The following is a 27,457-nucleotide window of genomic DNA, read 5'->3' on the forward strand; positions in this document are numbered from 1 at the left end:
AGCCAGTCTGACGTTTGTTTCAAGCCATCTCCACGATGTCTGAGTTTAATAGACGTAAGGTATTCCTGACGCCGCAATGAGACAAATGTCACTAGCTTGCATGTACTGTACTTGTTATTAAACGTAAATGCGGATATAAGATTGTGATCTAATTCCTGGAACATCACATCCACAGGGAACAAAGAGCGCATCGGTAAAACCCCGGGCCAGCTGCAGCTGCGCCGGGGTGTCCTCTGGCCGCAGCTCGCGCGGCGCGGCGCCTGCGTCCCGGAATTCCGCGCTCGCCGATCTTCCCTCCCCCTCCCCCCCCCCCCCCACCCAGCCGTCCCCTACAGCTGGTAACGCGGTGCCTCTTCTCCGCCCCCGCCACAGACCCCGATATAAAAGCGCGAACCGGCCCGTCGCATCGCACTGGATGCGAGCGAGCTCACCATGGCCGCTCACCGCCGCACCGCTCATCTGCTTGTAGCGTACCTGTTGGTTGCCACGGCAACCGCCACACCAGGTCAGTACAGAACTGCCTTACCTCCCTGCTGGACGCAACTACACGTTTCTTGCGACAGAACATCCTTGTCTCCGGTATTACGTCTTTTTTTTCTGTATAGGACCTATTACGTCGTACATCATATCACTTCAATGTGTCTGTACCATTGTAGACTGTCCGTTTTTAGGAGTGAAATTTGGTTCAAATGCACAGCGTCTTATGTTATTTTGGAAGTATTGTATGAAGGCGATTTTTTGCGATATCACACTCTGAACCTTTTTTTTCCACCAGGGTCAGGAAAAGCTTGCTGGGGCAGTGGCTATGTACTGTGATTTTTGTGAATAGTGCTTTCTTCTGGTCTGATAGCGCCCGTCACGATTACGTCTCCTATGTCAACCTCTTTATTACCGAATAGAACATACAGGGTGGCGCACTAAATGTGTTACCATTTTGTTTTTGAATATAAACTTTATTGTCAATACAATCTGAAAGGAACATATACTACAATGAAGAGCCGTCCATGGAGATTTGTTCTAACTCAGCATATGCTCAATATGTCCATTTCGTTTCCTAACTTCTTTCAAACGAACACTGAAGTTAGGGATTACCCTACGGCACATGTCTTCCGTAATTTCACTGCAAGCTTGAAGAATAAGTCTTCTGAGCTCCATTAAATCAAGTGGACGTTTCGGGAAAATTTTTTCCTTCAGGTACCCCCAAAGTCACATGGATTGAGGTGCCGGCCGCGGTGGTCTCGCGGTTCTAGGCGCGCAGTCCGGAACCGTGCGACTGCTACGGTCGCAGGTTCGAATCCTGCCTCGGGCATGGATGTGTGTGATGTCCTTAGGTTAGTTAGGTTTAAGTAGTTCTAAGTTCTAGGGGACTGATGACCACAGCAGTTGAGTCCCATAGTGCTCAGAGCCATTTGAACCATTTTGATTGAGGTCTGGACTATTGGGGGGCCAATTTCGTCCGTTATTCAAGCGACCTGGAAACTTGAGTGAAATGACCCGCATGTCGAAATGCTCGTTTAAAAACTCCAACACAGTGTTTGCAGTATGTGGCCTTGCTCCATCTTGCATGAACCACTGCGTGTTGAAGGGCAAGGCAGTCGCAAGGAGCCGTGTAATGAAGCTGTTGCGAAGCATACTCAAATAACGCTCGCTGTTCACAGTTTCTTCAAAGAAAAAGGGTCCAATAAGTCCATGACTGGAAATTGCTGCCCACGCTGTAATCCTCGGAAGCACTTGTGGGTTTTCAGTGGCCCAAAAGCGTATATTTTGTTTGTTAACCATACCGTCTAAATGAAAGTGCGCCTCGTCTGATAACCAAATGTTGTTGAGAGTTTCTTCCCTATCCTCCGCCCACTGAGCAAACAGTAGTCTCTGCTGCTTGTATTCTTCAGTGAGCTTCTGTGCACAGGTCATCTTGTATGGGTACATATGGAGGTCACTTTTAAGAATGCTTTGAACGGAGCGTCTGGATATTCCCAGTTACACTGCTGCCTTTCTACACGATTTCCCGTGACTTCTCTGTACAGCAACTCGTACCGCTTCAGTATTCTCCGGCGAACAAACAGGCTTAGGCTGAGGTAGCTTCGCTTCCAATACTGTTCCTTCCTGTACAAATTTATCGTACAACCTGTGGATGATCTTCTTGCAAGGGACCCATCGTGTGTTAAACTGTTGTCGAAAACGCCTCTGAGTCACAACAAGGCTTTTCGTTTCATGAAAAAGTAACACAATTGCCGATCGTTGCTGTGTCGTCAATCTTTCATTGTCAGCCATTGCTGCTTACTAGTCTCCTAGCGGCAGTATCGTGAATTACACATCATTTCGTAACTCATTTGTTTTTACAAACTCTGCTGGTACTGCTGTAGAGATCCCAGAAGGATATCTAATGTGCGTCGTACATTGTGGAAGAAACAATTGGTAACACATTTCGTGCGCCACCCTGTACATGCAACATTCTCGGTCGTGTGTGAGGGTTTATGTGTGTGTGTGTGTGTGTGTGTGTGTGTGTGTGTATGTTTCACTACGGTTTGTTCCCTCTACAACTCCATCTTGCACCGTGGAAGTTGTTCCCAGATGTCTTACCCCGTATCCTGACATTCTGTCCCGTCTCCTTATCAGTGCTTTCCACATATTCCTTTTCTCGCCGATTTTGTGTAGAAAATCTTAATTTCTGGATTTATCAGTCCACTTAATTTTCAGCATTCCTCTACAACACCACAACTCAAATGCTTTACTCTCTTCTTTTCCGTTTTTCCTTACCGTCCATGGTTCACATCCTGCTCCAGACGTTCATACTCATAAAATTCTTCCTAAAATTAAGGCCGGTGTTTGATGTGGATTTCTTTTAGCAGGGAAAGCTCTCTTCACTTGTCCTAATCTGTGTCTCGTATCCTCCCTGCTTCGTCCATTATGCATCATTTTGCTTCAAGGATAGCACAATTCCGTCAACTATGTGGTCGCTAGTTTTAGAGACAAGTTGCTTTATCTCAGTCCATATTCTGTGCCCTCTAGACTGTTCATTCCGTTTAACGGGCCCTGTAATTCTTCCTCACTTTCACTCTTCATATCCTTATCTTTAGCGTATGTTACCTGTGACATGTGTACACTATTGATTTTAATCCCGCTCTTCAAACTTACTTTATTTTCATCGTTGCTTCTTCTACGTTCAGTTGGAGAGAGAGACCTCACCCTCGCCTCACTCCTTTGTAATCAGAGTATTTGCTTTTCCATTTTTATTGCTCCCTATTGATTCTTTAATACACTGTATATTAACCGTCTTTCTCTGTAGCTTACACCTATTTTTACAAGAATTTCAGACATCTTGCTACATTTAACGTTGCTGGACGCTTTTTACTGCTCGAGAGATCCTGTGAAGATGTCTTGATTTTTCTGATGTCTTGTGTCCATCAAGCGCAGCATCAGAAGTGCATCTTTCGTGAAGTCAAACAGATCGTCATCTACCCGATGATATGGAATGTCGAGCAAAATCTTAAATTAGGAAAGTGAAGATTAAAACCTACGAGATCTGCTACTCACACATCTGAGAAACTAGTTCTGATGTGCATGGACGTTTCGAGACACACATTCACATTTGCAATTGTACTCTTCACTGAACTGTGCTACAACGTGTACTGTGTGGTACATGGTATATTGTAATCGTCCTGCCCCTGTGGCCGCATTTCTATGACATTTTCATACGAAACGCGGAAGAAACACTAAACACCCTTACGTGAAAGCCTGTGTTCCTTTAATTTTCCCTATGCACTTGATCTCTTCTGCTAATTGATATGTATCTGCAGAAAAACAGTATGGGGTTTGTGGGTCCGTCTTGAAACAATAACTTTCTGTTATTCTCCATAAACTTGTATTCGTTGTACTCCCCCATCATCTGAGGTATTTTTACTGTAGTTCGTCGGAAGTTGGGATTTTACATAGTTGAAAAACGTTAATTTCCATTATTTTTCATTTAAGTTTCCGCTTATGTTCATTGCAGTATCTTTTACCTTTTTTCCTCACATGTCGCTACTTTCATAGCCTATTGTGCATTTCTCACACAGTAACAAGGGCATCTATTACTACTGATTTTATTTTTGACCTTCCATAATATCTGTATTCTGAAACTGCGAAATCACGGACGATTCTTCGCATTGCAGCCATGTTTACGGTTTCAGAATATTCATGGAGAACTCGAACTTTAGCGACAAATTTCTGAGGATGTTCGGGGGGTTTTCTGAGTATTTTGATGTAAGGAAAGCGTTGTCTCGGTTTGTTACACGAATTACCCCAGTTTAAATAGCATCACAGTAGCGAAAAATCCTGTAATATGCAATTAGTAAAATGTACAAGACACAGATGTGAGTAATCCGATGACCCTCAGGCGAAACACGTACACTTTTATTACAGTTTGTTCAATCTCCTCCGTCAGTGCACAGTGAACTCATTCACGAGGTGCCTATAAGTCAACAACAGTAAACTTATCCATTCTGATCCATACGACTGTGTAACACTGTTAACGTACACCAACACGATACCTTGACAGAATCGAACAGTACTGGGTGCAAGCTTGAGGTCGAAACGTGAAGTAGACCTAATCGTTGTCAACAGCAGGTATCGTGAATAAATGGAACATGTTTGTTTCGAAACAAACCACACAGGGCATGTCGTCAACATTTGCAGTGCTCTGCAAATATTCTCAGTACAATACAGGTACCAAGATAAATGGGGTAAGAAATAACACGACATGAAATTACTTGATAACGAGCCACCGGAGACCACGAGGCTCTTATACTAAAGGGGTCAGAAAATATCGAGGAACAATATTCGATACTTTGTTGGTGGAGTGCGAGTTCACCCTTCAGACGTTATGAAAGACTAAAAATAAATTTCGTTAAAATGAGGCTCTCAAGTTGCAAATGACACGCTGTACGAGAAATTCACAATAATTTATCAAAGTAATGACGTGTGAGAAACAAAAAAAGCAAGAGTTACTGCACTGAACATAAAAAACTGGTCAGAATCGTATTAAAAATTAACATGCTCCACTAGCAAACAATCTGTATTTGACATGTTCTAGAATGAAAAAGATACATTTTGGGGAGAACAAACAAATTTTTGCATCGAGGGAGACTCACAGTTTTACCATCGTGGTCATTACGCAAGACATTTGCTGGTGGAATGGGGACGTTTCTTGGTTTGCATTGGACCTTCGGTGCTCGGAAATTTGACCGTAAGATTTTACAGGACAAACGACATCTTTCTTGTAATGTCTCCAACTAAAGTTCATACCGTATTCCTCCCACTATCTCGTGATAACTGAAGAGCTACGTAAAGAGATGTGCAACTCTCCTTCGAATCCACCAATTACGTTAATCAACACCAGTAAGGGTTGAACACCGATGAATGCGATGGTAGAATGAGTAGTGTGCAGCAACATTCATTGTTGATAAGTATGGGTTCCTTACTATTTTTCTGATCATTTCACTCTAATACAGGTTTTTCTGCTTCTTACACAATAAATCAACATTATCAGATACTACTACATGCTCTGATGAGCCAATACATACTAACCACTGCCCATCGCGAGGCTGAATCTCGATTGGTGGCGTTGCGAGCACGTGACACGGTAATGAAAGTTTATAACGGGACCAGAGACGAGTGGTGCATTATTCTAGCCACGACAAGGGCTTAAATGGGGAAATCCGCTGACATAAACGGCTTTGACAAAGGACAGATTCTTATGGGTTGGCGCCTGGGATCGAGCATCTCAGAAACAACACAGCCGGTCAACTTTTCCCGTGCTAGAGCATCTATGGACGACGTCCACACCTTCTCACAGAACGTGGAGTTCGGAGGCTACCCGCCGCGCGGGGTAGCCGCGTGGTCAGATACGCTTTGTCACGGTCCGCGCAGCTCTCCCCGTCGAAGGTTCAAGTCCTCCCTCGGCCATGTGTGTGAGTGTTGTCCTTAGCGTATGTTAGATTAAGTAGTGTGTAAGTTCAGTAACAGATGACCTCAGTAGTTTGGTCCAGTAGAACTTACCACAAATTTACAATTTGAGCGTAGCCCACTCTGTAAAGTAGGATGGAACTGTGGCAGATCCGACGACAAGGTACAATGCTGGTGCAGCTGCAAGTGTTTCGGAACACACCACTCAGCGCACCTTGTTGAATGAAGGGCTTCACAGCAGACGACCCCTACGTGATCCCATGTTAACACGACGACATTGTCAGTGACGATTGCAACTGGCACAGGATCAGCGACGCACGACTGTGGATCAGTGGGAACTTGTGGCCTGGTCGGATGAATCACGTTTCGTATTACGCCAGGTAGATGGGCGTACGCGGATGCACCATCCGCGGCTCGAAACGAGCTCTGTGCAAAGGACGCAGCCCGATGGGAGCAGTGTTATGCTATGGGGGAGCGTTCACCTGCGTTTCCGTGGAACCCGTAGTAGTAACCGAAGGCACCATGACGACTGTGGATTATGTGAACATTTTGATCACCTGCATCCCTTCCTGCTTGATGTATTTCGCAACGGCGTTTTCCAGCCGGATAACAGTCCATGGCACAAGGCCAGAATCGTGCTACAGTGGTTTGAGGGGAATGCTAGTGAACTCATGTTGATGTCTTGTCCACCTAAGTAGCTTGATCTGAACTCCATGGGACACATGTGGGACGCTTTCGGGAGCCGGCTTCACACCCACAAACCGTGGGACCGTAATTTAGGGGAATTGCGTGACTGTGCGCAGACCTTTGGAAACATGTAGACTCTGTACCACGGAGAGTCGTGGCTGTACTGAGTTCCCAAAGGTGGACCAACACGTTATTAAGTAGGTGGCCATAACGTTCTGGCTCATCGATATCTTTTGCAGATGTGATTCTTTCCACTGACTGATCGCCAGTTATATGCTTAAGGGATGGCGTGGATTTTCGTCTACTTACTTTTACTGATTTTATTTATGTTGGGGATGGCTCCCAGTCACCAAGTACTAATGCAGCGATTCCCTCTGGAATTCAAGTCAATGTTCTAACGGCGCCGCTTCCCCGAATCCAACTACGTAATCTGCGAACAGCATCATAGAGCTACAAAATGATTTTTTTTGTTTTTTTGCATATTTTCATTTCTGCGAGTGAGCCTGATTAAGAACTGTCTACTAAATTATATTTTTTCGGAGATCTTTAATCAAATCTCGTGCCAGTTACGATTTTATTTGCTAGGTGATCTTGGAGAATTGTATCGAAGGTTTTCGACGAATAAAGAACCACGCCATCAACCTGTGCTCTGCTACTGACAACATTCTGTGTCTCGCTCTGTTCACACACATTCGGTTTCATACGGTCGGTACGGTCGGTACCTGCGTTATCTGTATCAGTTCCTGGAAAGCAGTGTTTCCGTCTCCAACAAAAGTCACCATACATAATAAATGCCAGATTTAGCGGAGTTCCAGTTCCCTGCTGACTTTTCGCTGTCGTGCACCCACTGTCCTTCCAGCACAGTAGCTATCGTGACTCTGTTAGCAAAGTTTACCTTCGCACTACCAGAGGGGCAGTGGGGGAGGGGGGGGGGGAGGTAATTTACGCCTACCTTTAAAAAATATTGAAATCTAGTCAGTTACTTTACTTTACATTTTAAAATTTTGAAAAAAATGTTTATTGTTCATAATTAATTCTACTAGCAGACGCCATAAATGTTTTAAATTTTTCAGGTAAATTCTTCGTAGTAGATGTGGTGTCACCGCCAGACACCACACTTGCTAGGTGGTAGCTTTAAATCGGCCGCGGTCCATTAGTACATGTCGGACCCGCGTGTCGCCACTGACTGATCGCAGACCGAGCGCCACCACACGGCAGGTCTCGAGAGACGGACTAGCACTCGCCCCAGTTGTACGGACGACGTAGCTAGCGATGCACACTGACGAAGCCTCGCTCATTTGCAGAACAGATAGTTAGAATAGCCTTCAGCTAAGTCAATGGCTACGACCTAGCAAGGCGCCATTAGCATTACATAGCTTGTATCTAAAGAGTCTCACTTGTATCGTCAAGAGCGATGTACCACAAGGATGGATTAAAGTTAAGTATTCCAGGAGCTACGTACTTTTCTTTATAGCATTCATTACGTATCCTGTTTCAGACCTATCTACTAGCCTGCGTGAGTTAACGCGTGCCTTTCGGCTACTTCCGAGTGGCGTGGCTGTCTTGTTACGCCACAACAGTAGATGTCACTTTTCACAATGTCATACTCAATATTTTCAGATTGAAGACCTTACTTACACATCAATATCTCTTTAAAAAGTATATTGTGAGTAAAAATCTACAACAATTAACGAAATCTGCATAGTTCAAAATTTTAGGGTGGCATAAAGAACCCCTCCCCCCTTCCCCATTGTAATACGCGTTATGGAAAATGAGTTGGTACACCTAGGGTTAAAGATCATAGTACATAGGCATCTGGCTCTGCTTCTGAACGGAATACTAACAGTGATAGGAGAGAGGTATGGAATATTTTCATCGGTTCTTTATTGAGTCAAATCTTTATAACAAACAGGAGGTCCTACAGTTTTGTTCCACCCTACTAATGTTTCAAATTCCAAAAAGATATAAAAGAAGGTAACAGTTACCATAATCAGCAGGAATTATTGCGATTACCCAAGTGCTTCTGTTTCAAGCGTTGACAAGAGATATGCATTGGGATATGGCAGTCTATCGGTGAGCAGTTTACATACTCATCGAAAACCATGTCACATTTATGATTTATTTCGTCATTTCTCAGTAGAACACTTTCATATTAACTTTGAAAAACATGAAAAATGGTTAAAATGGCTCTGAGCACTATGGGACTTAACTTCTGAGGTCATCAGTCCCCTAGAACTTAGAACTACTTAAACCTAACTAACCTAAGGACATCACACATATCCATGCCCGAGGTAGGATTCGAACCTGCGACCGTAGCGGTCGCGCGGTTCCAGACTGTAGCGCCTTGAACCGCTCGGCCACTACGGCCGGCTGAAAAACATGAAAACTTCGTTTCTTCTATTAATATATATATATATATATATATATATATATATATATATATACTCCTGGAAATGGAAAAAAGAACACATTGACACCGGTGTGTCAGACCCACCATACTTGCTCCGGACACTGCGAGAGGGCTGTACAAGCAATGATCACACGCACGGCACAGCGGACACACCAGGAACCGCGGTGTTGGCCGTCGAATGGCGCTAGCTGCGCAGCATTTGTGCACCGCCGCCGTCAGTGTCAGCCAGTTTGCCGTGGCATACGGAGCTCCATCGCAGTCTTTAACACTGGTAGCATGCCGCGACAGCGTGGACGTGAACCGTATGTGCAGTTGACGGACTTTGAGCGAGGGCGTATAGTGGGCATGCGGGAGGCCGGGTGGACGTACCGCCGAATTGCTCAACACGTGGGGCGTGAGGTCTCCACAGTACATCGATGTTGTCGCCAGTGGTCGGCGGAAGGTGCACGTGCCCGTCGACCTGGGACCGGACCGCAGCGACGCACGGATGCACGCCAAGACCGTAGGATCCTACGCAGTGCCGTAGGGGACCGCACCGCCACTTCCCAGCAAATTAGGGACACTGTTGCTCCTGGGGTATCGGCGAGGACCATTCGCAACCGTCTCCATGAAGCTGGGCTACGGTCCCGCACACCGTTAGGCTGTCTTCCGCTCACGCCCCAACATCGTGCAGCCCGCCTCCAGTGGTGTCGCGACAGGCGTGAATGGAGGGACGAATGGAGACGTGTCGTCTTCAGCGATGAGAGTCGCTTCTGCCTTGGTGCCAATGATGGTCGTATGCGTGTTTGGCGCCGTGCAGGTGAGCGCCACAATCAGGACTGCATACGACTGAGGCACACAGGGCCAACACCCGGGGCCGGCCGAAGTGGCCGTGCGGTTAAAGGCGCTGCAGTCTGGAACCGCAAGACCGCTACGGTCGCAGGTTCGAATCCTGCCTCGGGCATGGATGTTTGTGATGTCCTTAGGTTAGTTAGGTTTAACTAGTTCTAAGTTCTAGGGGACTAATGACCTCAGCAGTTGAGTCCCATAGTGCTCAGAGCCATTTGAACCAACACCCGGCATCATGGTGTGGGGAGCGATCTCCTACACTGGCCGTACACCACTGGTGATCGTCGAGGGGACACTGAATAGTGCACGGTACATCCAAACCGTCATCGAACCCATCGTTCTACCATTCCTAGACCGGCAAGGGAACTTGCTGTTCCAACAGGACAATGCACGTCCGCATGTATCCCGTGCCACCCAACGTGCTCTAGAAGGTGTAAGTCAACTACCCTGGCCAGCAAGATCTCCGGATCTGTCCCCCATTGAGCATGTTTGGGACTGGATGAAGCGTCGTCTCACGCGGTCTGCACGTCCAGCACGAACGCTGGTCCAACTGAGGCGCCGGGTGGAAATGGCATGGCAAGCCGTTCCACAGGACTACATCCAGCATCTCTACGATCGTCTCCATGGGAGAATAGCAGCCTGCATTGCTGCGAAAGGTGGATATACACTGTACTAGTGCCGACATTGTGCATGCTCTGTTGCCTGTGTCTATGTGCCTGTGGTTCTGTCAGTGTGATCATGTGATGTATCTGACCCCAGGAATGTGTCAATAAAGTTTCCCCTTCCTGGGACAATGAATTCACGGTGTTCTTATTTCAATTTCCAGGAGTGTATATTAGTCGTCGCCGACTGAATAGGCACCGACTACGTGACGACAATAATGATGAAATAATGATGCCAGCGTTTTCCTGAAATGATTCAGGAGCAGCTACGTCAGGATGGTCGGATGAGGAATTATATCCTCCTACAAAATTCTAGGCCAGTCATTTAACTACTGCGCAACCTCTTTCGATATATGCAGTATGCATGTGCTGTTTTAGGTTGGTGCATGAAGTTCATGGCGTTTTAGTTTTGCATGCTGGTTTTCCAGTTCTTTTGGGTTCATTTATAGACTGTCAATTTTTACCTGTAGTTCACTGTTGTTATTTGAGTTTCATACTGTCTTTTGTTATTCTGAGGCAGTGAGAAGAGCTGTAGACGCTAGAAACTGGAGTGCCAAGTGCAGAAATCGGAACATTCTGACATATTCTTCTGTTCGAGTTCGTTAGAGGGATGGTAGCCGTGGAGGCAGCCAGAAATATTTGCGCCGTGTATGGCGAAAATGCCATTGGACAGAGAAAGGCAAGAAAATGGTTTTTTCGTCTTAATGAGAATCATTTTTACATTAGTGATTCTACACGTTCAGGAAGACCGTTCGGGCTTTGATAAACATTGTTTAAAGGTATTAATCCACTATGATCCATGTCAGCGTACTGGAGAACTGCAAAATGTGATGAACTGTGAGCATTCCACCATCGTGCGACATTTTCACGCAATGGAGAAGGTTCAAAAATCTGGTGTATGGGTACCGCATGCTCTAAGCCGACCATGTGTGGCCATGTGTGCATTTCTGCTTATCAATTATCTCGTGAGCATCACAGACCATTCCTGCCCTGTATCGTTGCTGGTGACGAGAAATGGTGTCTTTATGCTTACATAAGGAAAAGAAAAGAATGTTTGAGCCCAACAACTCCTAGTACAAAGACCTGCGTACTTTCACAGAAGATCGTGTTATGCGTCTGGTGGCGGGATGTACTGCGAATTGCTTCCACGAGGTGTAACGATCACTGCTGACATATTTGTTAACAATTTAGACGTCTTGCAGATTCCGGACGAAAATGCGTTCCGGACGTGGCTCAACGAGTTGTTCGCCTCCAAACAATGTGATTTATACTGTCACGGAATCGAAAAATTACTCCATTGTTGGAAGATTGTTGTAAATAGAGAAGGAGTGTTATTGACGACTAAAGGCTCTGTTATGTGTATCTGTTGTGTTTATTTAAACTTACGAAAAAACGCTACGAACTTATGTACTAACCCAGTATTTTAATAAGTTGACGTACATAAGCTAAAGTCAACTCATGATCAAGCAGCTATGTATTTTTAACAAGATCTGTATTGTATATGCACTACTGACGTTTCTCTTATTACGATTTGTTAACTGCAACTCTCGAAACTGTTGTGCAGAAAATAAACTGTATGAAGACGTATGTCATTTCAGGTGAGTCTGATTAGTGAACTAACGTAGCAGCGAACTCGAATCAAATCTTTTTGTGTATTATAGCCTGCCGCGGTGGCCGTGCGGTTCTGGCGCTGCAGTCCGGAACCGCGGGGCTGCTACGGTCGCAGGTTCGAATCCTGCCTCGGGCATGGGTGTGTGTGATGTCGTTAGGTTAGTTAGGTTTAAGTAGTTCTAAGTTCTAGGGGACTTATGACCTAAGATGTTGAGTCCCATAGTGCTCAGAGCCATTTGAACCATTTTTTTGTGTGTATTATACCACTGAAAACAGATATTAAACAAAACCGACGTTTCGACGGTACTTGTATCAGTTTTCAGGGAGACCAGCTTGTAGCCTTGATCAGGTTGCAATAATTAGATACAATGCTTGTACATTTAGACACTGTTAGCGGAGGAGAAGTGTGGACACCTCAGTTTATATTTCCAGAAACATTGTTGCCTAAACTCGAGAGTAACCAACCGTTCATAGATGTATGTCCCACTGCCCACATATTCTTTGACAAAGACTCGAATATTTCTTGCACAGACAACAAAGATGCAAATAAATGACTGTTAAAGACAAAGTAACGTTCGTATTTTTCTCCATTACTTACACGTGATATCAAGTAATGTGGACGTCATTATTTTATTGTAAGATACTTACGATCGAAGTTGTAAAAGGAGGAGAGGACGTTCGAACACCTTTTAGGGAACCCAGATAAACAGAGCGATAGAAGAAACGAACTAAATTACATTTCTGAGACGTACACGAAACATCTGAACTGCTAGCAGGAATATTTTTGTTTTCTTCTCGATCTAAAGATCCAGGAAATAGTCGCTAACGCCTCCTGAACGTAGGCAAAACTGCAATCACAGTCCTACTGTCGTAACATATCCGCAGCGGTAAGACGCCCAAGCAGCACTTAACACAAGTGCACCAGGTAAATATAGCACGTGTTTACGAATGTCGTAGTGACAACTGACGGTCCCGAAGAAGCAGATGGGTTAAAACTGTACTCTACTAAGTGCACAGTCACAGTCGACGAATGCATAGTTCCAACACAGCCATCAGTCGCTTGTCTGTTAACTTATAAAGTAAGGGTATAACATTATTCGAAATTAACCTAACCGATTTCCACACAGAAGAACGCAACTAGAAGCCCTGTATTGCATCACTCCTCTATCTTCCGCATGTTGAGATCAGACAGCATTTCAATGCGAGAAGTGATGGTCAAGAGGGAAATGTATCTATCCAGAAGTTTTGCATAAAATCTCGAAAAGGTCACAGTAATCTGTAAGAATGTTCTCAGCGCGTTTTTTTGCAGGTGCGCTGTTATTTAGTTAAAATAAGCAATGTTGCGTGGTCCTCATCCCTGTGCAAGCACTTCGTCAGCTTGCGTGCCATCTCATAACGTATTAATTCAGTCACGATCCTCTTTTGGTATCACGCACCTGAGAAGACCCGTCCCAGACCTTCCCATGTCGCAAAGATCTAGCAAGGTCACCATGTGTCGAAACCTGGACTTTCTCTCTATCAGTTAACCATTAGGCCGCAAGGGCGACCTGGTGCGCCGCTCAGTAGCCATAACAGTGACAAAAGCCCGCAACTTACGTTTCTTTCCTTTTTTTACTATCTTAGTACTGACGTAGGTGTACAACAGTATACAGGGTGTATGAATAACATGTTCTTTAATAAGAATAGTGTTGGAGCGACAGTAGTAGAAACCTGACCAGAAAATAACCTTTCAAAATGTTATGGCGTTTTATTTTCTTTGACTTTCCTCCTCATTGATCTTTCCTTATAGAATGACGAAACAAATCGCAACACCAAAAAGTAATTAATGTAGAATAATGAAATTTAGGAATACATTTGTATAGGTAACAAATTTAAGGGATTAACATCGCGCGATCACAGGTTAATGCAAGTGCGAAATAGCCCACTCAAAATGTGAAATGCTGATACATTAATAACCGGTGTAACCGACAGAATGTTGAATGCAAGCATGCAAACGTTGAATGCACTGTGTTGTACAGGCGCCAGATGTCAGTATGTCAGTTTGTGGGATGCACTTGACCGGTCAATACAGGGACGGGTAATGCTGGTTGCAGATGACACTGGGGTTGACGTCCGATGATGTCCCATGTGTGCTCGACTGGAGACGGAGCTGGTGATCGAGCAGGTCAAGGCAACGCTGCAGAGCGTGTTGGGTTACAACAGAGGAATGTGGCCGAGCGTTATCCTGTTGGAATGCAGTTCAAATCAAATGGCTCTGAACACTATGGGACATAACATCTGCGGTCATCAGTCCCTTAGACTTAGAACTACTTAAACCTAACTAACCTAAGGACATCACACACATTCATACCCGAGGCAGGATTCGAACCTGCGATCGTAGCAGCAGCGCGGTTCCGGACCGGTATCGGTAACAACGGCCGGCGGGAATGCTGTTCATGAAAGGCACCACAACAGGCTGAATCACCAGAGTGAGGTGCAAATTTGCAGTCAGGGTGCGTGGGACAATCACCAGAGTGACCCTGCTGTCATACGAAAGTGCGCTCTAGACCATAAGTCCAGCTGCATCTCAAGTGTGTCTAGCACCCAGGTAGGTTGGTTGCAGGCCCAGCTTCCTCCTTCTAACCAATATACGGCCATCATTGGCACCGAGGCAGAATCACCATTCATTAGAAGACACGACCTCCACTTGCCCTCCAATGAACTCTCGCTTGACACCACTGAAGTAGCTAAAGGGGGTGGTCTGGAGTCAGTGGAATGTACGCGACAGGGCATCTGGCTCGGAGCTGTCCTTAGGTAACCGATTTGTAACAGTTCGTTGTGTCATTGTGGTGCCAACTGCTGTTCAGATTGATGCTTCAGATCCAGTACGATGCACCAGAGCGAAACACGTAGATCTTCCCACTCGGTTGTGCCAGTCGGCCGTCCGGAGATCGGACTTCTTCCTACCGTACATTCCCCTCACCATCACTGCCAGCAGTCGTTTACAGTGGCTACATTCCTGCCAAGTCTTTCTGCATTTTCGCAGAAGAAACATTCAGTTTCTCATAGTGCTAGTACACGACATCTTTGGAACTCAGTGAGATGCTGATAATGGCTTCTTTGCCGTTTTAAGTGCATTCAGGACTAACATCAACTCACCACGTCCAATCTCAAAGATAATTAACGCCCACGACTGTTACAGTGTATATTTAAAGCAAACCTGATTTGCTTTCTCATAATGAAGCTACTACCACCAGTCTTGTGCGACTAACGTAAGATTTGAAAAGACATGGTCTTTTAGATGTAGCAACACGCCAACTAACTTTCGTTCACGTCGCACAACTCCTTCTTGGTATTGTGATTTTTTACCGTGAGTGTATAAGTTAATTTCGTTCAGGTGAAACTGTAAAAACATTGGCAGAAGAAAAATTCAAACTGATGGAGCAGTCACAACACATTCGTCTGCAGTGATTTCGAACATCCACAGAAAAACTACATACTTCTTTTAATAACGGCTTAGGTGTTTTACACATCGTTGACGAACATTCTGGTTAAGTTACTTACTGGGTATGATACATGATTTATACAGACCCGCAAAATGAGCGATCCTACCATGCTTCCCTTTGGCGCTCAAAATGACAGATTATTTTCTTATGAAATGTCGCTGTTCTGAGATAAGATATTGGATGGACCCCATTAGAAATTATTCGAACTAATTACCAATATGTGATCAAATTCCACAAGGTCTTACTTTCTTTTTATAATTTAATACTGATCCAGACTCATATCCCTTTCGGAAATGGATGGAGGAGAGTTTCTCTTCATTTACGTTTCCAATTTCACGGACCCCTGATTCACGCAAACTACGCTATCTAACTGTGTTCGCACTTGCAAGGATACGGCTTTCTTTTGTGAACTATTAAGACGATGAAAGTGATATGGACTTCTCAGTCTGCTAGATATCTAGATCTGTCATTTTCCAGCTGCCACTGTTAGTGTGTGGTTGAAAGATTAATGTTCTCGACACCAGCCTCTACGTGTTATGTAACTTGATGTTCGTCAACATTCAATTTGTACTCTATTTGGTCGGTATGAGTAGAGCTTCATCGGCGCGCAAACATTTCTCGTTCTTTTTAATCTTCCAATTTTTTAATTCTTTATACTTCATTTTAAACTTTAAATTCATGACCAAGTATCTACGTTTTTATTTACAACTTTTTGCTGTGCCAGAGAAGCTTTCGATAACAACTCAGCAGGGGCAACACAACCGCCAGCTGGGCAACCTGCTGCACGTGACATTTCGCGGCCTCAGGTGACGTAAGTTGGTACTAAACAGCCACAGTCTCAGCTAATGAAGCGCTACGTCCTTGAATCTCTACCCTGAATTTTGTTAAGTAATATGTTCTGTTATGAGATAAAGTCGAAGATATTTGCTCTCTAATAAATTGTTTCACCAGCCATGCCAATTTATTAGAAGCAAAGGCATATCAATGCCCCTAGAGGCTAATTGAGTACCATGGAATCAGTCTCCTTCTACTGTTCGTAGTGCAACATTTCGCATTCGCTCATTCTGAGTATGGTTTTCAACTTGTTCGTTCTTTTAATTTGCTTACTGTGTGTCTTCCGTGTGTCGGTTCGTCTTAATATGCAGCCACGATCAAAAGCGTCTTTCCGTGACAAATGGCTGCTTTCGCAACTGACGGCAGGATTTCTTGCTGCTCGGATTCGCTCTGATAAATGCCAGATTCGCACGCACGTTGTTTCCGCCATAGGAACGAGAAATTTCCCCATGCATTACAAATGAGATGCAAAAAAGCAGCAAAAAGGTCACAAATGAAAATATATGTCAACAGAAGCAAAAACATTCCAGTAATCACCGTTTCGCAAACGAGCCGTTTCCGAGATAATTGCGGTGATCACGAACCACCACTGACTTCAGCAGGAAATGTCCTGCTTGGTGCAAATATGCAGGGTAGAGATGGGTCGTTCGCGAACTAACAGGTCCAAAGGAACGGTTCACCAATATGAACGGAACGGACGAGGAGCGAATTTAAAGGAAGTCTTTCATAGTTCACTTCGGTCGCGGCTTTCTACTTACAGTTCCCGGGAACGGCAAAGGGCCGGTGTTGTTCCAGCCTCGTTCCCGTTCCCGTCTCCGGTCTCGCTCGAACTTATTCGCGTGGCCACTCGTCGCTGTTCCACTGCCGACTGGTCATAGCTCAGTACCGAGTTGTTGCAGTTCGTTTCGTTCGCTTCGCACGCCCATTCTAGATCTGTTTCAAACCTCTTTTTCAACTCTGAACTTCTGGTTCATTTCGTATTCTACTCAGCGTCCGCGACCGGTAATTAAAATGTATTTTATAATTACGTAAATTGCATAAAAATTACGTGGTATGTAATACACACATATTTTCAGGTAACAAAACGGCGTACCAGCTTACTTCACTATTACGATAAACAGCAGGAGAAATACTTGTAAACAGGCAAGATTTTTTTTGTTATTACACATGCAAAGGACGTCGGCACGGCACACATTAGTGACCATTTTCCGTCTTTCTTTGATACAAGGTAAAAGAGCATGTTCATTGTTATGGAGGGCAGACCAACTTACAACCGAATGAAACCCACGCTACGTCATCGAGTGTATGGTGTCACATTTTGTAAAGAGAATATGATAACTCCTATAATATTATTTCAGTGGTACAGGGTGGGGCACGAAAAATCGGCCCCGAGTACTAGACTGCTCATTGTCGCTTACCAATCGTCATCTACTGTTTTGAAGTTGTTAGCATTAGCTTATTTGTTATTTCTCCACTGCCTAATTATTACATGTTTATCTATTCTGCTCGTAGCGGTCAACAAATGTTCAAATGTGTGTGAAACCTTATGGGATTTAACTACTGGGGTCATCAGTCCCTAAGCTTACACACTACTTAACCTAAATTATCCTAAGGACAAACACACACACCGATGCCAGAGGGAGGACTCGAACCTCCGCCGGGACCAGCCGCACAGTCCATGACTGCAGCGCCTAAGATCGCTCGGCTAATCCCGCGCGGCGTAGCGGTCAACAAATCGTGCTTAATCAGCGAGCAGTCTGCACTCGGGGCCGGTTATTCGTGCGCCACCTTATATTATTTCACTGCGATCAGCCACATAACGCTACAGTTGGCTAAACGAGATGTTTTGCAGAACCACGAAAATTGCAAGTGTGTGAGAATTCTGTTATTAATAAAAACTCTGTACTCCAGGGGAGAGACACGTGCCCCCTCTTGGCACCTTCCATCTTCAGTCACCTACGCTACTAATTTTCAGTTTTTCGTAAGAACCATATACCAAGTACAGTGACGGTGAACGAATAGAAATGGACGGTTCCCAAAAAAGAGCGATCACCAGTGAACTAGTTCCCAAGGATGAAAGACTTTGCCCATCTCTAATGCAGGGTGAACATTAATAAAACCGACAAACTGCAGGGATGGATACCTGAATGGAAATGAAGGAAACAGGCCCTCTAAACATGTGTTCGAAAATGCGTCGTTGCCACGGTAGATGGCGCTGACGATTGAAAAATCCTCTGACCACGTGCTGTGTGCTCCTCGTTGGTTGCAGTCTGTGTGGCGCAGCGTACTGTAAGCAGAAGAATGGTCTGCTACTCATGTCGGGAACAAGTCGAGATTGTGTTTGTGTACGGCCAAGCAGACGGAAACGGTCGAGCACAAGAAAACCAAAACATGTACACTCACAGACACAAACCACGTAACACAACACTTGAAGCCCTTTCCGGGCGTTTGTACGATCGTGCGTCCTTTCACACAGACGAATGTTCAGGGAGAAATCGGACTGTGCATACACCAGATTTGGAGGTCCGGGTTCTACAGGCTTATGAGACGAAGCCTAGTACAAGACCCAGGCAAGTGGCCCACCAACACGGCGTAAGACAAAATATGATTATGTGTATCCTGCGTGACAACCTCTGCTATCCCTTATCACCTGCAACGAATGCAAGGATTATCAGCAACGGATTTCCCTCTACGGGAAGAATTTTGTCGATGGCTTTTGCACCAGACCATCAAAATTGTTGGATTTCTGTCATCAGTCCACTTTACCGATGAAGCAATATTTACCAAAACTGGCATCACGAGTCTGGATAATCGTCATCTGTGGGCTACAAACAATCCTCGGGAAATGTGTGCTCATCAGCAACGGTTCAGCATCAATGTATGGGCAGAGATTCTTGACGACCACACACTTGGACCGGTTATTACACCACAACGCCTCGTCGGAGGAACGTACAACCTCCTGTGGAATATTCTGCGTGGGCTGCTGGAGAACGTGCCTTTGGCAATACGACAGATTATGTGGTTTCCGCATGACGGAGCACCACCACACTTCGGCATTACAGTTCACCGACACCTCAACAACATCTTCCCCAGACGTTGGATAGGAAGCGAAGGCCACGTAGCATGGCCTATTAAACCGTCAGATTTAAGCCCCATGGATTTTTAGCTCTGGGTGCATTTGAAAAGGTTTGCACACTTTGCACTAGTTCCCGATGTGTAGACCCCTCAACAGCGTGTTCACAACGTCTGTGTCGTTATTCGCAGAGGGGTCGGAACGTGCGAAAGAGTGCGACAGACCATGATGCGAAGTGTGAACGCTTGCACTGCATCCCATGGAGGCCTCTTTGAACATCTGTTGTGGATGGGATGCAACTCCGTACTGTGTTCCGGGACGATCTGTTGTCGTTGAAGTCACACTGTCCATTTCCGGACACATGTTCATAGGACCTCTTTTCTTCCATTTCCAGTCAACAATCCGTCACTGCAGCTTGTCGGTTTATTAATGTTCTCCCTGTACATAAAATGTCAACTTTTCGATTAACCTTCTGTCTCCGCAGTGAGCTACGAATTCTTTCAGACACCCCCGTATCATCTCGTAGATCTTGACAGGTGTGTACAATTCTCTGTTCCATTGCTTCATCATGGGGAGTGCTGAATCTACACATCTGCATCTACATGACTGCTCTGCAAATCACACATAACGGCCTGACAGAGGGTTGATCGAATCACTTTCACCCTATTTCTCTACCGTTGAACTCTCGAACAGGGCGCGGGAAAATCGAATACTTATATTCGTCCGTGCGAACTCTGAGTTCTCGTATCTCTATACGATTATTGTTTCTCGATATGTAGTGAGTATGAACAGAATATTTTCGCATTCGGAGGAGAAAGTTGGACACTGAAATTTCGGCAGAAGTTGATGCGGCAACGAAGAACGCTTTTGTTTTAATAATTGTCACCCTACCTCGCGTATTATATTCGATCCAATCCGTGACAGTCTCTCCCGTATTTCGTAACAATACCAACCGAGCAGCTGAACGGAATGGACAGTGTCTTGAAATGAGGGTATAAGATGAACATCAACAAAAGCAAAACGAGGGTAATGGAATGTAGTCGAATTAAGTCGGGTGATGCTGAGGGAATTATATTAGGAAATGAGACACTTAAAGTAGTAAAGGAGTTTTGCTATTTGGGGAGCAAAATAACTGATGATGGTCGAAGTAGAGAGGATATAAAATGTAGAATGGCAATGGCAAGGAAAGCTTTTCTGAAGAAGATAAATTTGTTAACATCGAGTATAGATTTAAGTGTCAGAAAGTCGTTTCTGAAAGTATTTGTATGGAGTGTAGCCATGTATGGAAGTGAAACGTGGACGATAAATAGTTTAGACAGGAAGAGAATAGAAGCTTTCGAAATGTGGTGCTACAGAAGAATGCTGAAGATTAGATGGGTAGAGCACATAACTAATGAGGTACTGAATAGAATTGGGGAGAAGAGGAGCGTGTGGCACAACTTGACTAGAAGAAGGGATCGGTTGGTAGGACATGTTCTGAGACATCGAGGGATCACCAATTTAGTATTGGAGGGCAGCGTGGAGGGTAAAAATTGTTGAGGGAGACCAAGAGATGAATACACTAAGCAGATTCAGAAGGATATAGGCTGCAGTAGGTACTGGGAGTTGAAGAAGCTTGCACAGGATAGAGTAGCATGGAGAGCTGCATCAAACCAGTCTCAGGACTGAAGACCACAACAACAACAACAACAAAACGAGCTGCCCTTCTTTGAACTTTTTCGATGTCCTCCGTCAATCTTATCTGGTTACGATCCCACACCGTATACTAATACTCTAGCAGAGAACGGGCATGCATAGTGTAGGCAATTTCTTTAGTACACCTGTTACATCTTCTAAATGTTCTGCCAATAAACCGCAGTATGAAAAGGTTTTTTTTTTAAATTACCGCTACCAGTCACAAACTTTGTTGATTATTGTATTACTTATTTATTTAGCGATACGTTTCGAGGGAATATCTAATCTTCAGGCTAAATGTCGTGTCAGTTTTCGTTATTAAATATGCTACACTGTGTGTAAAGACGAAGAAATGAACAACGCGAAGACTTTTTTAGAAACATGTATTACTACTCCAGGTAACCATCAGCCGCATTGGCTCTGAGCACTATGGGACTTAACATCTGAGCTCATCAGTCCCCTAGAACTTAGAACTACTCAAACCTAAGTAACCTAAGGACATCACACACATCCATGCCCGAGGCAGGATTCGAACCTGCTACCGTAGCGGTTGCGCGGTTCGAGACTGAAGCGCCCAGAACCGTTCGGCCACTGCGGCCGGCTCGGGCGCATTGTCGGCGTGTGAGAATGAGGTCGCCCCTCCCCCTCCCCCCGCCCTCCCACCCAAAGCTCGTACTGCAGTCGCAACTGGGACTCAGAGCTAAATGAGGCAATGTAAATAAAAATACATAAAGATTAGGACGAAGAAGACCATCATACTCGCTGAAAATCAGTAAGGCTTAAAGAAACTACTGGAGACCAAAATCGGACTATCTGTAGGAAGACATCTGTAAATTTAAGGATACTAATTTATCAACACCCTTCATAATTATGTTGTATCTTGTTACCGTAAAAGATTTTGATCAGCAGATGAGAAATGCATAATGATTTATCATTGTGAGAGAGATTTGTTAATTATTGGAATGGAGGTAACATAAAGTGGTTGTGAAGCTTTCTTCCACTTTTGTCAGCTGCTTAACGCTTCACGACATCACAGACACAGTTTTTTACTTTAGCTTTCCCATGCAAAAGGAACATATCGCTGAGCTATCAAATAACTGAATCTTTTGGTCGCCCAATATATTTGCCGGTAGTTTAATAATAATAATAAAAATCTGTGAGAATATTTCATTAATAAATGAAGCATTTCAGCCTTCACTGAAATTAGCATATCACTGATATACAGGGCCTCTCTCCTAAGAACCGCAAGCGCATTTTTTCTCGTTTATAGGCAGCTATTTAAAATATAGTTTTTGCAATGTGTAGGTGGAGTCAGCCAAGACAAATAGTGGTCACCACATTTCTCATGCAACCCCCACTATCATGGGAAAGCGTCAGTTTGTTTCCCGCTGCAAACATAATGATTTTAAAGCGGAATTTTGTGTGCCCATTCGATAGAGTGTTGAGATACTTGTTTCATCACTATGTATTAACAAGGTCTGAAAGACGCGAAGAATAAACAGCAGTGCGGCAGCGACTCAGTAGCGCTGCGAGCAGCCACCACGGGCCAAGGCAGTCAAATGTTCACATGTGTGTGAAATCTTACGGGACTTAACTGCTAAGGTCATCAGTCCCTAAGTTTACACATTACTTAACCTAAATTATCCTAAGGAAAAACACACACACCCATACCCGAGGGAGGACTCGAACCTCCTCCGGGACCAGCCGGACAGTCCATGACTGCAGCGCCCTTAGACCGCTCGGCTAATCCGGCGCGGCCGCCACGGCAGTCCTGTCGTTGGTGGAGCACTGGTTAATCTTGCTGTTTTATTGTCAGTATTTTAATACAGATAAAACGAATATCGCAATAGACTCATTTGGGACTGCTCCATCTAATGGGCACGTAAATTTCCACATTGAAAACGGTTTTATTCGTAACGGGAAACAATCTAACAGTTTGCGTCGATACTGGACGTCGCTTCAAACACGTGACGAGCATTATTCGTTTAGGCTGACTCCAGCTTCACGCTGCAAAAACGAAATTGCAAATATCTGCCGAAACAACAGAGCAAATGCGCCTGAGGACTCTTAGGAGAGACGCCCTGCATAATGTTTTCAAACTGCACCTACGTGCCCTCTTGTGGGCGTTTAGCGTATCTATAGTCCTAGAAGTATGTAGTTCCCAATGTCTCCTAATGAGTTTCTTATTTTATCTGAGTGGTAAAGTTATGAAAAGCTTTTATCACTGTGGACACCATAGGCTTGAAGAAACACTGTATCTGTACGAGTTCCAGTGTATATCAAATGTTTCAAATGGCTCTGAGCACTATGGGACTTAACATCTGAGGTCATCAGTCCCCTAGAACTAAGAACTGCTTAAACCTAACTAACCTAACGACATCACACACATCCATGCCCGAGGCAGGATTCGAACTTGCGACCATAGTGGTCGCGCGGTTCCAGACTGAAGCGCCTAGAACCGCTCGGCCACACCGGCCGGCACTGTATATCCCTCACCTGGAAAATTTACAGTGAATTTATAAGTGACGATTCCTAATGCGTTCATCAGACGACCCGTGTCTAAGGTGTCACATCTGACTGGCTTATTATAACCGACCAAGAACTGTATTATCTCTGGAAAATTATCCTCATGAGCTCCGAACGAAAGTGTTCACACATTCCAGTATCTCATTTCTGAAGAAAACAGAGGGGAAAAAAAGACACTAGGTCCGATTCTGTTAATCCTGGTAGCTGGATTGGATACACATTCAGGGATTTCTATTTCATTAAACTAACTGAACGCTGTCTTTTTTTAAATTACTTCACATCGAAATGCCCGCACCAGAAATGCATAGATAATCGCATCACAACATCTGTGCGTCTCTAGTTCTGGCAAATGCAACGATTGATATACTCATATATCTTGCTTTGCTTTCCTTGATCCTTTGTTTGTGCGATTGTTTTGTTTTTAGGTTCTGTGGTGAGAAACTATTGACTTTGCTCTCACCCTTCAGTCAGATCTTATCCAGTAAGCTGATTTCAAACGCTTGAAATGCTCCGAAACTGCAGTCGTAATTCGCATTCCGCGTTACTTTTTTTAAGATAACCCAAACAAATTTCTTCCCTCTATTTTCTAGATAAGACGCTCTTCACCCAGTGTAGCTTATAACTCATTTACGTTATTCAAGATATGCATTTTTGAATAGGCTTCAGCTGTCGAATTGCACCTCTCCTATTACGGAGTGGACTTTTGCAATAGAATCCCCACCACTCCCCTAGCGCGCCATAGTTATTTTCTGCGCACTCTATCTCTCAGTAGCAAACTATTGTGACGATAAAAAAATGTTCAAATGTGTGTGAAATCTTATGGGACTTAACTGCTAAGGTCATCAGTCCCTAAACTTACACACTACTTAACCGAAATTATCCTAAGGACAAACACACACACCCATGCCCGAGGGAGGACTCGAACCTCCGCCGAGACCAGCCGCACAGTCCCTGACTGCAGCGCCTAAGACCGCTCGGCTACTCCCGCGCGGCATTATGATAACACACATTTTGCAGTGCAGTATATGATAATGGACTTGTGAGGACTGGTTGAAGCGTCCAGTTTAGAATAAAGAGGGGTCCAAAAAAATGTATCCACTGTTTAAAAGTCCATAACTGGCAAACTAATTGACGGAGTTGTCTCATCTTTGGTAGTGTAATAGTTTGTAGTTCCGTCAATCGCCACACAAGCGTTGTATTGCTTTGTTTTGTTTTGTCAGATGACAGTCGCCAGATAGTCAGTGTTTTGTTCTTAGTTTCACCTAGTTACTCGAGTGAACATGGCTGGCGCTAGGCCTACATTCCATGAAAGGAAGTCAGTTTTGAAGTGGTATTTTAAGCACGAAAACATTAATGAGGTTCAATAGCAATGGCGAAATGAATATCAAACAGTGCCACCGACACGTTTTAACGATTCGTCGCATTCGAGACAAATTTGAAGCCGAAGGGTTGTGTTAAAGATGTACACAAACAACGACCTGGACGACCTGTAACAGTAACAAGTCCAGCTAACTCCCGTTGTGTGTTACAACAATTCACTCGCTCACCACAGAAGTCTGTGAGACAGTGTGCCCGTGAAACTGGAGTGAGTCGCTCAAGTGTTCGGCGAATTTTGAAGACAGCAAAATAGAAGTGCTACATCCCACGATTGCTACACGCAATGAACGAGGACGACCCATATCGTAGAACAGGGTACTGCGAGTGGTTTACCAACATGGTGCGCAACGATGAAGAGTTTGCAGAGATGACTGTGTGGTCTGATGAGGCACAGTTCAAACTCAGTGGTACAGTAAATCGCCGCAAGTGCATCTATTGGGCCGCCGATAATCCGAACGTGCATGTAGACAAAGCCGTGAATTTTCCAGGAGTAAATGTGTGGTGTGGGTTGTCTTACCGGGGCTTGATTGGGGTATTCTTCTTTGACGGCACAGTTACCGGTGAGGTGTACCTTCAGAAGCTTCAGACATCCATTTTACCTGTTATCCGAGACTTGTATGGAGACGGAAGAGTTTACTTTCAACAAGATGGTGCCCAGCCCACTACCAAAATCGTGTTAGGGCGTGTCTCGACGAAGATCTACCAGGAAGATGGATAGGCCGTAGAGGTGCTGTGGAGTATCCACTACGTTCCCCAGACCTAACTCCTCTGGACTTTTACCTGTGGGGAACACTAAAGGACGTCGTTTATCGACAAAAGCCACGCACATTGGATGAACTTCGAGAATACATCGTACATTCATGTGCAAATATCCAAATGAACACGTTGCAGTCAGTAGTTCGTGCTGCAGTTCGGCGGCATAGTTTGTGTGTGGACGTTAATGGTGACCATTTCAAACAGCTACAGTGATATCGTTAAGTTGGACTTTAAGCTACACTTTCACCAAAAATGAGACAACTCCTACAATTAGTTTGCAAGTTATGGATTTTTAAACAGTGGATCCATTGTTTTGGACCCCTCTGTATAACGATCTTCCCTTCAGCTGATGTATCAGTGTCAAAACTTTCTTTTATACTCCGAAGGCGGTATAGGTTTTGTACACAAGAATTTAATGCACAGTACGGTACCCAGGAACTGTACGTCACCGCGTATCTCTCATTTTGCTGGTCTCACCATTTCCAACTGGAAAACTCACACTGAGATGGCTACGGCATGCAGTATGTATTTGCAGAGCTATTAATTTATATTGCTTTGTTTACTTCGCGAAGAAGTCGTGAGGTATTCCTTACAAATCCCCATCAAAGGTTTCGCAGAAAACGCTGTTACGAAATGGACGGTTGTGGTAAGCGGCGTAGTAATGAAAACAAATGCAATTGGCTGCTCTGACTTTTTCAGTGCTTTTTTTTTCCTCTTCCGCTCGCGCCATCTCGCCATCGTCATTGCCTTGGGAGCAGACGATGAGGGCAACAGTCGCCGCATCCTGTCGCCGTATTGGCCAAACAGCCCCCAGGGTCGCTTAACACGGCTGGCACGTGCAGCGGGGCGGTGCGACGCGATGCGCGGTCTTAGCACGAGTCATCGCGCGGAAGTCATCTCGACAGCCAACGGCGTTCGCTTTCGCCCGCAGCGAATCGGAAATAACAGACGCGAAGGCGCGCCGAGTTGTGTTCGCTGCAGCCGTAAGAAAAGGCAGTCAGAGATGCGCCGACTAGATTGCCAGTACGACGTGACCTTGGAGAGCGCAAAACGAAATGTAGTTTCCGTTTTGTTTCTTTCGTTTTTTTTCTTTTACACAGTCGCGTGACGTCTAGCTGAAGGAAACATCACGTGTTACGTACAACCAAATCCTATCCTTAGTTTCAGAGAGCAGGGCCGTACCGAAGTGATCCTGCGGCCCTGGCACAACTGCGATGCCGAAGCTTCCACCCTCTCCCTCCTCCCTCCCCTCTTAGTACGTACTTTTAGACACGTTTTTCTACACAAACTTCGTAAAGTTTACAATTTTCTAAATGTGTTTAATGAAAATCAAACATTACTGAAAAGTATTACTACAATGAACCATATTGATGAAAGATATTACGCACAACAAATTAAATTTGCAAATTGTCTAAGCTTTCTAAAGACACCGAAAGCAAAACAAAATTTATATATTTATTTTTACAGTTACTGTTCGCTGGTGTTATTATAATGAATAAATGACTGGTTTTATTACTACCTCAACAAGTTACAACATTTCATATTAGATCTTTCTAGGAATTATGGTTCAAATGGCTCTGAGCACTATGGG

The 27,457-nt window shown here is 44.6% G+C and overlaps 1 protein-coding gene across 6 annotated transcripts in view; it reads left to right on the plus strand.

Moving 5' to 3' along the window:
• The first annotated feature begins 389 nt into the window (after positions 1-389).
• The window catches only part of LOC126194269 (uncharacterized PE-PGRS family protein PE_PGRS54-like), a 55,319-nt gene continuing 28,251 nt past the window's right edge, over positions 390-27,457 (plus strand). For 5 of the 6 annotated variants that reach the window (XM_049932751.1, XM_049932754.1, XM_049932757.1 and 2 more), the window contains exon 1: positions 391-505. In XM_049932751.1, coding sequence (XP_049788708.1) covers positions 433-505 — 73 coding nt within the window. In that variant the 5' untranslated portion in view covers positions 391-432. Of the gene's footprint in view, positions 506-27,457 lie in introns of all 6 variants that reach the window. The other variant, XM_049932752.1, reaches the window with a different exon arrangement.

The sequence above is a fragment of the Schistocerca nitens genome, chromosome 1 (assembly GCF_023898315.1).
Source record: "Schistocerca nitens isolate TAMUIC-IGC-003100 chromosome 1, iqSchNite1.1, whole genome shotgun sequence".
In the NCBI taxonomy this organism is placed as follows: Eukaryota; Metazoa; Arthropoda; class Insecta; order Orthoptera; family Acrididae; genus Schistocerca; species Schistocerca nitens.